Raw genomic sequence first — 14,547 nt, 5'->3', positions numbered from 1 at the left:
CGACACTCTCTCGGACGATCATTCACAGCTCTGGTTTCAGTGAATCACTCAAGGGTCTGCTACACAAACATACGACTGATTTTGAGCTTTTGTAGCGTCTTAAAAATGTCACCTGCAGATTTTCCAACTTTATGTAACGCTATCACGTCAACACAATTTTCGTAGTCAGCCCATTCCATGTTTAAACCTGCAGCTAAATGCATCCTCTTTCAAAGACAAGCTCAAAATGGTTCAAGGTTAACGTGAGCACGCTGGTGGTTCTTCACCTGTCAAACCAGTTGTACAGCAAGTGTCAAAAGTTTGTAACAGTGTTCATGGCAAGACGAGGTGCATTTCTATATGCTCTATCTGCACAGATCCATCCTGGTTGTGCAGACTATACTCTATCTCCTGGTATGGGCTAGATCGACTTTGTTACTTTCATTTTTCTGTCTCAGTTTCATCCTTGGCTTTGACAATATGAAAATGACTGAGTTATGAGTGATGCTAATAATGCCATTCTCTATCCAGCCAGTTCCTCTGATGAACGGTGTGAAAGTGCTGTTCATAGGGTCAGCTGGTTTATGAATTTCAATGAGCTTGGTAGACTGATATGTAATGGCATTGTCTGACATGGTGAGGAAAGCACTGGGAAACTTCATCAGTCCTCACTACCCTAGTATGTCTCTTCAGTGACATCTGGGCTATTTAGAACAGCTGATGATGGAGATGTTAAGATTCAAACCAACCTTCAGCTGACTAAACATATGAATGCTCTATGCTAAAAGGGTATTACTAATCTATTTCAACAGTGCCTTTGAATGTATACAAGAGCGCTTGACAGCGTATTTGCGATAATGCACATAGCTGGATATGAAAGAAGATAGACTGTATTCAACATAAACATTGGTGTAAATATATACAGTGAAACTTCGTTAGTGCGTTCCTCATTAACATGTTTTCCCGCTTAGCACATTGTAAATTCGAAGTCCCGATTCTCATCGTATTTAAATCTATAAAAAGATATCTCACTCATCGTGTCACAAATTTTCGCTATTATCGCTCAGCACAATCACATTTTTCCTAGCCCCGAAAATGTTGTCATCATTTGTGAAGCAAACGTGATTTCCAACTCGGCTAAGATCTATCACCACAGTTGCAAGATTATGGAAAAAGTGAGCCTATTTGTGCTTGTATTCCATTCAGTTAGAAATTTATTTTGTGTTGAGTGGTACAGTGAAGTTTTTTCACGTGATACGGTAGCCTATATCTGGATTAGGAATATCATCATCATCATTAGTTTTCCACTCCAGTTGCCCGGGTGTGGTTTACGAGCACTCTCCACTTCTGTCTGTCCATGTACCACTCTTCTCTCAAGACGACATCCCAGTTGATTCCTCTTGTTCCTATGTCCTCTTTCACTTGGTCCAGCCACCTCTTCCTAGGTCTTCCTACCGGTCGTTTTCCGGCCACGACTGTGTGTAACCATTGTTTTGCTGTCCTTCTATCGTCCATTCGTTTGACATGGCCAAACCATTTCAAACGGGCCCTTGTCACTTTTTCATTCAGGGATGGGTACACACCAGCTTGCTCCCTTATTCTTTCATTCCTTACCCTGTTCCTTTTTGTCTTCTGTACCATAGTTCATAGGAACTTCATTTCTGCGGCTTGCAGTTTGCTGTCCACTTGTTGGGTTGTTGTGCAGGTTTCTAGGCTATATGTTATTATGGGAGTGAAGTATGATTGGAATAGAATCTGCTTTGATCTTAAGGGAACTTGTTCGTTCCAGAGGAGGTTCCGAACTTGATGGTAAAACTGAGCTGATTTTTGAATGCGGTTGTTAATCTCGTGCTGTATTCTGTTATCACTTGAAATGATGCACCCAAGATATTTATATTGGTCTACTGTTTCCAGTTGTGTACCTTCCAGCATTATTTTTCCTTTCTTCTTCTGCCTGTTGACAGACATAGTAACAGTTTTAGATTTATTTACTGTTAATCCGTGTGCTTTCAAATGTTCATTCCAGGTGTTCAGCCTCTCTTGGACTTCCTTCTCTGTATTTCCCCAAATTACTACATCATCTGCAAATGCAAATGCATTGATGTCCATATTGTTCTTCTGCTTAATTTCTTTCATGACTTCATCCATGACAGTGATAAAAAGTAATGGTGAAAGGGTACTGCCTTGTTGCACTCCTTTAGTGGTTTGGAACCAATCAGAATTACCGTTTCCTATCTGTACGCAACTGCAGCAGTCTTCGTAAAGCATTTTAACTTTCTGGATAAGCCCTTTGGGTACATTCTTCTTTCTTAAACATTTCCATATAGTCTTCCTTGGAACACTATCAAATACTTTTTCGAGATCCAAAAACACTAGTGTTAAGTCTTTGCCCTTCTCCCAATGCTTTTCTAACAGTATTCTAAGTGCAAATATGAGATCGGTAGTTGATCGGTGTTCTCTGAATCCATATTGTTCTTCCTGTAGTTGTGGTTCTATTATTTTCCTTAGCCTTTTTTCAAGTATTTTCTCAAATATTTTCAAACCATGAGACAATAAAGTGATCCCTCTATAATTGCTACATTTCTTCCGGCTTCCTTTTTTGAAGAGAGGTATTATTATTCCCTTTTTCCAATCATCTGGGACTTTCCTATCCTTCCATATTGCATTAATTACTCTATGAAGCCACTGTATTCCTATTGCATCAGTTGCTTTGATCATATCTGCACTGACTTCATCAAATCCTGTAGATCTTTCTTTGGGCATACTATTAAGGGCCGTCTCTGCTTCCTTCCATGTTGGCGGACTCTCTTGGTCAGGCTCATCATTGCAGCTTAAACTGACCTGCGTGGTTACATCATTGGAGTCTTTCCCAGTATTGTTGTATAAATTATCAAAATATGATTTCATGATCTTCCTTATTTCTGTCTCCTCCCTAACTATGTTACCATCTGGTTCCTCTATTGCTGTTATGTATTCATTGACTCTTCTTATATTTCGTATTGTTCGGTAAAGTAGTTTAGAATTAGCTTTGCTGTCTTGCTCTAGTTTATCTGTGAAATCAGTCCAAGCTTTCTGTTTTTCTTCGGCCACAATTTTCTTTACTTGTAACTTCTGATCTCTGTATTTCTGCTGCAGTTCGTTTACTCTAGATTCGTTCCTTTGACTTCCTTTTTGCATTTCTTTGTCTCTGGCTTTCCTGGTTTCATTTTTTACTTTCACAGCAATCTTCACCCGATCGTTCCACCAAGGAGTTTCTTTTCCCTTTATTTTGCTATTAGTTTTACCACAAACTTCTAATGCAGCTCCGACAATGCTTTCTTTGAATCTAGTCCACTCGATGTTGCCTTCTTGTAATGCATCTGATGGTAATTTATTGGTCACTTTTTTTGTGTATTCAACTTGTTTCTCTGTCTTCTTTAGCTCCCATGTCTTAATTTTTGGTTTCCTGTATTTCTGAGGAGAAGTCTGTGGTCACTGTCCAGGCTTTCACTTGGTATAACTCTGACATCACATATGGTCTTTCCTGCTTCATTATCAGATATAAAATAATCTATCAGAGTTTTAGTATCTCCATTCCAACTGTATCTTGTTAGTTTATGACTTAGCTGCTTCTGAAACCAACTGTTGTTTATTCTCAAGCCATTCCTTACACATAGATCTAGAAGACTTTCTCCTTCTGGGTTCCTGTCTCCATAACCATGTGGACCTAGTACATTTTCATACCCACACCTGTCTGATCCAACTTGAGCATTTAGGAATATATGTAGTCATAATACAATAAGTTAATTCATTGTTCATAAATTCTGGCAAAGTTAATGCACATATTGTAAACTATGTAAATAGCATAAGACAATTGTATTTAGTATTAAGTTAGTTTACGATAAGTTCCAATGTTATAGTTTTAATTCTTGACCTTAAGTTTAATATAGGCTGAAGATGCCCATAACTAGGGCGAAACATGTCCCTTACTGGTGTGTTTAATTCATGTAGAATTTAACCACTAAAAATATATATTTGTATTGAATAGGTGGACACAATACTTTTAATTTTGAAAGAGTTTACTCCCTTCAGTTAATTCAAAACACCATTAGTATTTTAACAGTGTCCCTAGTGAAACTGGAGATAAAGTTAAAAGGAAACTCAGTACGGTGTTGGGCTCAAACACCGGACTGAAGAATTTTTTTTTCAATCTGCTTTACGTCACACTGACACAGATAGGTCTTATGGTGAAGATGGGATAGGAAGGAGCTAGAAGTGGGAAGGAAGCAGCGGTGGCCTTAATTAAGGTACAGCCCCAGCATTTGCCTGGTGTGAAAAAGGGAAAGCAGGGGAAACCATCTTCAGAGCTGCGACAGTGGGGTTCGAACCCACTATCTCCCGAATACCAGATATTGGCTGCACTTAAGCGACTGCAGCTATCGAGCTCAGTGAAAAAGATTCAATACATAAGCAACTACATAAGTGGAATCAGGCAGTCTTTGCGAGAAGAATGTTCCGATCAGTAAGTGCCAGTGTACAAGTATTGCCCAGTTACGTCCGTCGACGCAGAATGATCATTTTCAGCGTATAAATTAATTCTGTCTGATGAGAGAAAGTCATTGACCCCTGAAAACGCTGAAAAACTGCTGATAACCTATTGCCACGCATCATTTTGCAAGGAAGGAAACATGTTTATCAATTTACCACTGAGTTAAAATTAAATAATGCGTTTGGCAAGTGTATTTAGTTTTATTTTTACTGCATATTTTTGTGCATATTTTCAACCTTTTTAGAGCATATGTGCATGCATATTTTTGGAGATATAAGTGCTTATGAATCCGGGCCCTACTCATAACAAACTAAAATACACCTTGCCAATACACTCTGCGTTATCAATCTTATTCATTCACTAAAAACACTGTACATGTTTCAAGAAAAATAAACATTCTCTTCCTCAGTGATAATATAAACCTGTCAAAGACTTTGACAGATGAAATTATTTTATATTATTGCTGAGGAAGGGAATGTTTGTTTTTCTTGAAACATGTACGATGTTTTTAGTGAAAATATAAGATTGATTAAGTGTATTGGCAACATGGATTTTTTTCAGCATTCTATTTTAAAAAGACTTTTATGAGATTATACAAGTCAATACAGGAGTAAATAGCACCTATTATGGTCAAATTTATTGGAAAATATTACGCGTGCCAAATCACATGCAATAATAGTGAAGGCCTCTTGCTGTAAGTGGAGGATATTCCACAGGTTAATATAGGAATTTTTGAGGGGCATTTAGAAACTGCCTTAAGAACGGGATTCTCGCTATACGCTGTACTTGCTAGAGTGGACTTCTACTGTAATACGAGTGGGTGAATTGAGATAAACTCATACAGCAATTGATAGGTTGCATCACAGATAATTATAAAAATGTGCTATATCATATTACAAAGAAATGAATACAGGATAAAGTAAGGGACATACTCACCTATTTCTTCTAGCCTCTCCTGGGCTTTCAGCATGGTTTCCTCGCCTTTTGATGTGTCTATATCATCTTCACTCTCACTATCTTTGGCTTTCTTCTTTTTCTTTTTTCTTTGAGGCTGCTCTCCTGGTCTCAAGGCATCTGGTTCTATACTACATTCCCACACACACAAATGACCATTACTGCTAATTGTAGTCAAGTCTAGGGAGTTCTTCTCAAAGAAACACGCAACCACAACATCCGAGTGACTGCCCAGAGAGTATACCTTGAAATTAACTAATTTCTCCATGCTGTACAGCTTCACAGACATGTCTTTTGATCCAACAGCAAGAATTCTGAAAGGAAATTGCCTGAAATTAGCTTTACAGAAGAGATTATTTTTACAATAAATAAGAAAATAATAATAACACCACCACCATCACCACCTTAACAACAACCAAAGGCTGGTAAAAAAGTAATAATGATTACATAAATCTCATCAATATAATATTGTGTTAATCAGAGAGAGAGAGAGAGAGAGAGAGAGAGAGAGAGAGAGAGAGAGAGAGAGAGAGAGAGAGAGAGAGCGCTTCCATGTACTTCTTCGCAATGTTGCAGTTGTCAAACTGCCTGATGTGAATAGTGTGTAGTTATTGTAATTTTTCTCCGTCATGGGGTATTATGAATCCCCACCTCACCGGTTATGAAAGTTTGAATTATGGCTGCTTCGAGAGATATTATTAGAACAGATGACCCAGAGTTTGTGGAATGGACCGGGGCCATCCTTGACAATGAAGATAGTGATTTTGGTGTAAAGATCGGGGGAGTGCTGAACCCACCAGGACGAAGGTGGTCAATTAACAGAGACATGGTATATGCCTACGGTTAAGTGACCTAAAAATCAATATGAATACTTGACTACATAATTTCACAGTAGCTTTTGTTACCTGAGCACCCTGAAACAAGTTTCTATGTTGGGTTAAGAGTAATCCCCACCTCACCAGTTAACTAACTAAAGAAACCCATCATCAGATACAGGTTAATGATACACTGATGCACTGAATGACCCAACTACTACGTGTCTTTTACAAACAATGAGCATACACTGTCTACATATGGTCTGTGGTAGCTTTCAGTATAGCATGTCTTACAATGGGAACCAAGCTCGTAATCCTAGTTAACAAAGTATCTCAGAACATAGGTTGCCTCCTGCCAGTACTCTCTGTTCCTAGTGCCCCTTGTGTTAGAAATCAATCCACAGTTTTTAACATACCAGGCGGGCCGCTTGGAATGTTGCAAAAATAAATATATGAGAAACATAACACAACGTATTTGCGGCATTGTAACTTCGTACACGTGTGTACATAGGTCACAAGAGTTGTGTAAAATACTGTATTTACCCAAATAATGCCCGCACCCTCATTTTAGGAAGGCTCATTTTGAAAAAAAATGAAAAGAACTAAAATTCCTTCCATCGAAAGAGTAACGTAGGCATAAACAAACATTTTGTATCACTCTGCGAGGTCCACGTGGTCTTTACGCAAATATGAACATGTAAAATGAAAATGAGCAAGTAGGCCTACTTACGTGACAGGTATTTCATTAATCTAAACTTGCAATAGGCTCGATTCCCTTTAGATGGGAAGATTCGTTGTCTCTTGCATCACTAGAATTCTTTCCTAAATTCCTTACAAGTTCTTCACACTCTATGTCTAAAATTGTACTTCTCACACGTGGTCTCTTACTGGACAGTAACACGACCGGTGGTGGATAATTCTTTTCGTGCAATGTAAACACTTGAAACAGATACACAGCGAAATCTGATGTAAGTTTTGCGATACAGTAAAACCTTGCTAATTAGAAGTCTTTGTAATACAGAAATTGGACTTCCAATTACGTGATTTTGAATTAACAGCCATTTTGTAATTCAGAAATGCCAACCCTCGCCAGTTTTTGCGGATTCTGCTTTTCTGTGTACTGCCTGCTACGTGATATTGTGGCATTCCTTAAAACGCTGAATACAAAAGAATTACGATTTCACTCTATTTTCAACTATGAAACACACTATAGACACACTGAAGTGAGTGAAAGTGCGGAAAGCTACCCCTGCACGTTCCGGAAGACGCGTTTTATCGTGACAAAGAGAAATTTTGAATTTAAATTACTCTGTAAAATACGGTACTATTTAAAAAAATGTAAAGTCAGTTTAGAATTAAAAGTCTGAATTGTTTTCCGTTTAAATATGACATATGGGGATAGTTTTCTTCCATCTACGGTTGCACAAAGCATAACTGTACACTCAGCATCAAAAACTAGGTGAGCCAGGAGCATGTTGGCAACCTTGACGCAAATAAAACCCACACCCGAATTTCGTGCCTCAAAATTTTTTAAAAAATATGTGGGGATTATTCGCGTAAATACGGTAGTTTAATCCTCTGCGTGTCCATCATAGTGGAACCTTATAGATACACTCGTTTTTAGCAATACAAATTGTTCCAATATGTCAAGGTATTCAATTGGTAGCACTAGCAGTGTCTTCACGAATGGTACGCTTTACTTTGCGATGGTTAATGCTGCACCACATGTTCGAGTTTGAAGGGTTTTTGTTCACCATAGTATTGTGTTTATTTACACATCTACAACTGTGAGGTTCGATAATGTAACTTCTGGGCTTTTGCTGTGTCAAGAAAACAAGGAAAGATTCTTTACGTTTTGTGGAGACTAATAATATTTGAGAAATCTTCCTCATGGACAGACAAGTTTTTCTTCTGAAGACTTGGAGCAAAAGTCTCAGAACACAGTCGAAAATCTTTTCAAGATCAAGGAAAGCAATATGCGCTGACTGCTGTTTCTCTCGGTGCTATTCATTGAGCATACCTGCCAACTTTTAGAAATAAAAAATAGGAAGATTTTTTTAAATTCTTGTATTTCATCACGTATATTGCACCACGGTCTAGGTGAAAAACAATAAAAGTCATATATATCCACAGTTACAATGAGAACTGACCATTAAATTTAAAATCTTAAACTAAGAGAACATAAAACTGATTACAAGAAAATGTACCTAAAACATTCTGATTTATGACACACAAATCCATACATACATATCCCACGTCTTTCCATCTATACGATGGGTCGGCGAATGAAGCCCCTCCACCAACTTCTGTCTTTGTACTTTTCTCCTTCTTCAATGTTGTCCCAGTCCCCTCCTCATTGCTGAATGTTGTTTTTCACCATGTCTGTATTTCACATTCTTGTCCACCCTCTTGGTCTTGAATATTTTAACTGCAGATCATACATTTTTCTGAGTATGCGATCAGGATCCATCTTTCGCATGTGACCATACCATTTGAGTCTACGCAGAGTTATGTTATCCTGCATTCTGCCAACCTGAGCCATGTCCCTGATGTTCTCATTACGAATTTTATCTCGTCTCGTTTTGCCAACCATCGCTCGGATGAATCCCATTTTAGCTGCCTGAATCCTTGCTTCATCATTTTTCCTCATGGTCCAGGTCTCACTCCCATATGTCAAAATTGGCATGTAATAAGTCAGATAAATTGCTCGCTTTCATTTCAATGGTACTTTATATCACACCGACACATGCAACAAAATGCATAATAGTTTCCTTTATTAGACCATAAAATGAACGGAAATTTATAAGTATCTCTGAACACTTGGAGTAATGTTTGTTATATTTTTTGGCCATAACGTAAAAATACCAGAAACTGTCACCGACACAACTCCCTGAAATACATTCAACTCATTAAAATTATACACTGAAATACACGGATCTACCACATACAAAACAATTCAGTATGTCTCATACTTAATTAACATACGACTTTGACAATTGGGGGGGGGGGCGGGGGGAAGCACAGAAACGCAAGAAAAAACAAGTAGCCAACAACTCCAACAAAACTATGCACAGAAACGATGTTTAACAGTGCAAACCACACAATAACAAACTGATTCTTTCGTCCCGATAAACTGAGTTGCAAGCATGCGCTAGCCTCTCTTGCAGGACGAATGCCGTCCTGAATCCCCAGCTGTAAAGCACACATGCTGCTGTGGTGAGCGGGAAACACGATATATGAAGGCGATGGACGTATTGCGAAATAAAACATCAAATAATTACGGTTGAAAATGAGGTTGCATAAATTACACAAGCACATAAGAATTTATCCTTTAACCTAGGGCAAGAGTATTGACCGTACTGGAGGTTATATTGTTCAAAAATAGGAAGAAGTACAAATAAATCGGAAAATCGGAAGATGGAGTTGAAAAACGAAAACTTTCCGGGTAAATCGGAAGGGTTGGCAGGTATGACTGAGCATTCTGGTGGTGAAGATTGCATCGGATGTTCCAGTACCCTTGACGAAGCCGCATTGGTTGGTACTAATGCTGACGATGTCACACAGTCATCAATCAAGGATTCTGTCAAAAATCTTCATTGTGTGAGACAGGTGGTAAATTGGATGGTAATTTGCAAATTCTACTGCATCACCTTTTTGCTTAAAGATAGGCACAGTGATGCTTGTAGCCCGATCACTGGGAACAGAGCCAGAGTCAACTATGGCACTGAAAACGTTGGTCAGCCAGCCGATCAAGGGTTCTTTTAATTTCTGCAACATCCAGAAGTCTGCCAGAAGATCATGTGGTCCTGGCGCTTCTTGGTTCTCATACTCCTGATGATGCCGGTGACTTCCTCTGACGAGATGTGTGCGATAGGACCTGTTGTTGGATTACCTTCTGGAATAGGAGGATGTGGGAACTTAATGTTGGAAATCTCTTCAAAGTGTTGTTGCCAACGTTAATATGGATTACCAGATTAACACATACACAACTCTGTATGAAAAAAGGTCCAACAAATAATACAAGAAATGACTCCTCCAGCCAGAAGTACTGTATAATTAGCACTGGACTGTATTTGCCAAGATAAACCTACACAATGGCCAACACTACGCCTTTTTTCTCACATTAGAATTTTATCAAGACTGTGAAAGACAATGTGTGATGTTTTTAACCCACTGAACCCTGTATATCTATTGAACTGAAACTGCATTCGAGCTAGGATTATTTTGAAGGAAGTTTAGTGATGCTTTGCGTGCTGAGAAATTTCTTACTTACAAGAGCATTTATTTAAATATACATGAAAACAAATGGCATTCACGCCAGAAACCATGGAACAAAAAATACTTTAAATACATTTAATTTTATTAACATTGGGGGTCAATACTCAGTCCCCCTACTGAGCTGTGACACTGTCATCTCCTTGCACTTCCCCATCAATTTTCACACCTATTTGTTCATCAGGAGGATTACTCGTATTGTGACTAATACTACTACTAATTTCACTGGAAAAATTCCACTTCTAATCATCATTATTTTCTGAAAGGAGTTACCGTATAATCCCGAATACCACCCGCAATTTTCCCCCCAAAATACTGGTTCTAAATCTTGGGTGCGGGTCGTATTCAAGCCGTTCATTCTTGTAAATATTTACTATGTTTACATGGAGTATTGAAATAGATTTGAATACAGTTACCATACTCAATATACCACATGTAAACGGGCATTCAAGTCTTATTGTGTTTTAGTTGCTTTCTAGGAAACAAGATAGATATTTTCCTCAATACGGTTACAGTGGCATGTAAAAGCGAAATGTAAGGTAATGAAATACGGTAAATCAAAGAATATGGGTAAATATGCGGTAAATATGAAAGCGCTGCTGCGGATGCTTGATCGTCATTAGTTTCACAAATGTTGCTGGCATGCTGGGTGCGCAATAGCAGATCTCATGAGATATCGTACTTTGCGAGAGTCGAGACTGTTGGTTACGGAAGTCTACCTTGCTCACATTCGAGTTCCGTATCTGTCCCGTGAAAATGCCGTCTTGATAGTAAGTGATGGATTCAAAATGGCATTTGTGGTCATTTATTGTGTGTGAGAAACTTAAAGTTGTAAGCGAAGCTGAAATATACGGAAATCGTGCCGTTGGCAGAAAGTACGATATTGATGAATCATGTATTCGCGATTGGCGGAAGAAGAAGGAAAACTTATAAAAAGTAACAGCGATCGCAGAGTGTTCCATGGGCGGAGTGCAGTGTTTCCGGAAACTGAAGAACGACTCAACAAATTTGTGATAGAAAAACGCGAATTAGGATATGGTGTTTCTAGTGAAATGTGTCAATTGAAAGCACTAGAGATCTCAAAAGAACTCAAAACACAGGGTTTCACTGCAAGCCGCGGATGGATCCAAAACTTTTATCAGAGAAAGGGCATATGAAGAAAAGTAAACGGCCTTTCAGCATCACATTATTCATTTTAGGAAGCAAAATTCTTATTTGCTGTCACAAATTGGGAATGCTGACCAGACACCTGTCTATTTTGAAATGCTGTTGGAAAATACAGTGAATACGAAGGGTTCTAAAAGTGTAACCATCAGAACAGGTGGTAACGAAAAGCAACAATGAATGGTAATGTTGTGCGTATTAGGCGGATGGAACCAAACTCCCTCCATACGTGGTTCTGAAAAGGAAAACACTTCCGAAAGGAAACTTGCCGTCCGGTGTTATTGTTAGAACACATGAGTCCGGCTGGATGGACAGTGTGTTAGTTGAGGATTGCGTAAAGTGCATTTCGCAACGTCGCCCGGGAGCTTTGTTACAAAAACGAAACATACTTGTGTTGGACAGTAACCGAGGACATACAACTGACGCCATAAAAGATATGATGAGGAAAGGAAAAACCGATCTTGCGATAATTCTCGTAGGACTCACTTCTATTCTACAGCTGTTGGATGTGTGCGTGAACTGGCCTTTCAAAACTGCAATGAAACAGTTCTACACCGAATGGATGTCTGATGGTGATCATACGTTAACACTAACTGGACGAGTGAAGAGGCTTGAAGTGGGACTAATGCTGCTGGATCAAGACCGCATGGGCGTGCATTCCCAATGATCTAGTGACCGTAAGCTTTAAGAAATGTGGAATTTCAAATTCAGTGGACGGTAGTGAGGACGACTATTTGTGGAAAGATGCCAACGATGGAAGTTCCTATGATGAAACTTCAGATGACGACAGTGAATTGTGAATGATCTGAGTATTGGACCGATTTTATTTACGATTTTTGAGATGATTTGATTAATTTTAAGCTGTTTGAATTTATATTTGTGGTATATTTAAAGAAAATTAAATAGGTGTGTAAGTTATTTGAATTTTTAAATTTTTTCCGTATTTTGCCGTCTCAAATTTAGTGTGCGGGTCTTATTCGGTGGCAGATGGTATTTGGAATTATACGGTATATGTCAGTAACTTTCAGTCTTTACTGGCAGCCATCTTGTTTAAAAGCGAATATCGAAGTCTAGAGACAGCTCACTTCAAACTAATATTACCAAGCACAATATCGATATATATTAACAAAGAGCATATACTCGTAACATTGGAGAGGAAGAGTCTCTACACAAATCACAAATGCAACTCACTCTGCCATCTCTTGAGGGAAAAATGAATTACGTAGTAAAGTGAGACAACGGGACAGTTCCTGGGTCCAACGTTTGGCCCATCAAGACGAAGCACGAAACGGTTCCCTGGCTCAAGCGCAATGAGTTAAAAATGTTTAATGTGTCAACACTAAACCTTTCCATTAATCATATTTCTAGGTCCACACATTTCAAATCAGAAATTTTAAGACATCTATTCAATCACTACTGATCTGCATTTAGGGCAGTCGCCCAGGTGGCAGATTCCATATCTGTTGTTTTCCTAGTCTTTTCTTAAATGATTTCACAGAAATTTTTATGTATACTAGCTGAAGATGACCCACAAAGGTTTGAAACATGTCCTAGTTTCACTAGTTTTATGAGTGTGCTTACCATTTAGTTATAAGTGGCTTGTATGAACAGTGTACTGAATAGGTGAGCCAATACAAATAAATTCTTCTCAAGAATTGTATTAAAAATCAAACAGTGTAATGTTGACCTTGACAGTTTGTCTTGTGAGAGCTCTAAATTGTGTCACATGATACGTAAGCAAACTGAAGCTTATGAAAAGGAGCAGCTGCAGATGCCAGATGACAAAAGAAGAATAGCTGGAAGTGGCAGATCATTTACACCTATACACCTACAGTGCCAACAAAGTTCTACAGCGAACAAAACTAAAACTAGGTTCACCAGTCATGTCCAAGCTCATGAAAGAAACAGAAATGTCACTGTGCAGTAGTCACTGTGGTCGGATATGGCCAGGAATACACACACACATTACTTACCTGGAATCAGAAGACCAATCTATGCACGTGGTATCATCACAAGCCGCATGGAAAACTCGTTCCATTATAAATGGGTTGAACTCTCCAAACTGCAGACCGGGAGCCCTGAATACAAAAACTGAAATAAAAAAAAGTCAATTGAATCAAGTATAACTTAAGGCCGACACATGAGAACACAGATGAATGTCTGCAATTTACCATTATTCTCCTTGCAGGCAGCAATGTATCGACCATCAGGGCTAAACTTGACACAGCACACAGGTCGTCTAAAGCGATACTTGTGGATAGTGGTCCTGCTGATCATACTGATGAGGTGAGCTTCACCCTCTGAAACACAATACAATAAATTAAGTATGCAATTGTCACCCAAATCAAACACAGCATAAGATATAAAATAAAAGATGTTCCATGAAATAACCATTTCCAAACTACCATAACTTTATAAAAATTTACCTACATGAATCCGAACTCAATCAATCAATCAATCAATCATCTGCATTTAGGGCTGTTGCCCACATAGCAGATTCTCTATCAATTGCTTACCTAGACCTAACTTAATTTCAAAGAAATTGAAAATTAATCAAACATCTTCCTTTGTAAATTATTCCAATTTTGAATTCCTCTTCTTATAAACAAATATTTGCCCCAGTTTGTTCTGTTGAATTCCAACTTTATCTTCTAATATAATCTTTCCTACTTTATTCAAGCTTATTCATCTACTAATGTCATTCCATGCCATCTCTCTACTGACTACCTGGAATATTCTGTTTTGTCAGGCAGCTTGTCTACTTACTCCCAAGTCTTCAAAGCCCAAAGCTTGCAACATTTTCATAATGTTACTCTTTTGTCAGAAGAAATA

At 38.4% G+C, this 14,547-nt stretch overlaps 1 protein-coding gene across 1 annotated transcript in view; it reads right to left on the bottom strand.

Annotated features, from left to right (window-relative positions):
- LOC136865957 (periodic tryptophan protein 2 homolog) overlaps positions 1–14,547 on the bottom strand; it is a 247,620-nt gene that overhangs the window by 204,997 nt on the left and 28,076 nt on the right. The window contains exons 4-6 of the mRNA XM_067142521.2: positions 13,887–14,015; positions 13,689–13,806; positions 5,444–5,775 (exon numbers count right to left, since the gene is read on the bottom strand). Of these exons, the coding sequence (XP_066998622.2) occupies positions 5,444–5,775; positions 13,689–13,806; positions 13,887–14,015 (579 nt within the window). The remainder of the gene's footprint in view (positions 1–5,443; positions 5,776–13,688; positions 13,807–13,886; positions 14,016–14,547) is intronic.

Source organism: Anabrus simplex, chromosome 3 (genome assembly GCF_040414725.1).
Source record: "Anabrus simplex isolate iqAnaSimp1 chromosome 3, ASM4041472v1, whole genome shotgun sequence".
Classification (NCBI taxonomy): domain Eukaryota; kingdom Metazoa; phylum Arthropoda; class Insecta; order Orthoptera; family Tettigoniidae; genus Anabrus; species Anabrus simplex.
The sequence above is the reverse complement of the archived record's forward strand: the minus strand, read 5'-3'. Positions and strand labels throughout refer to the sequence as shown.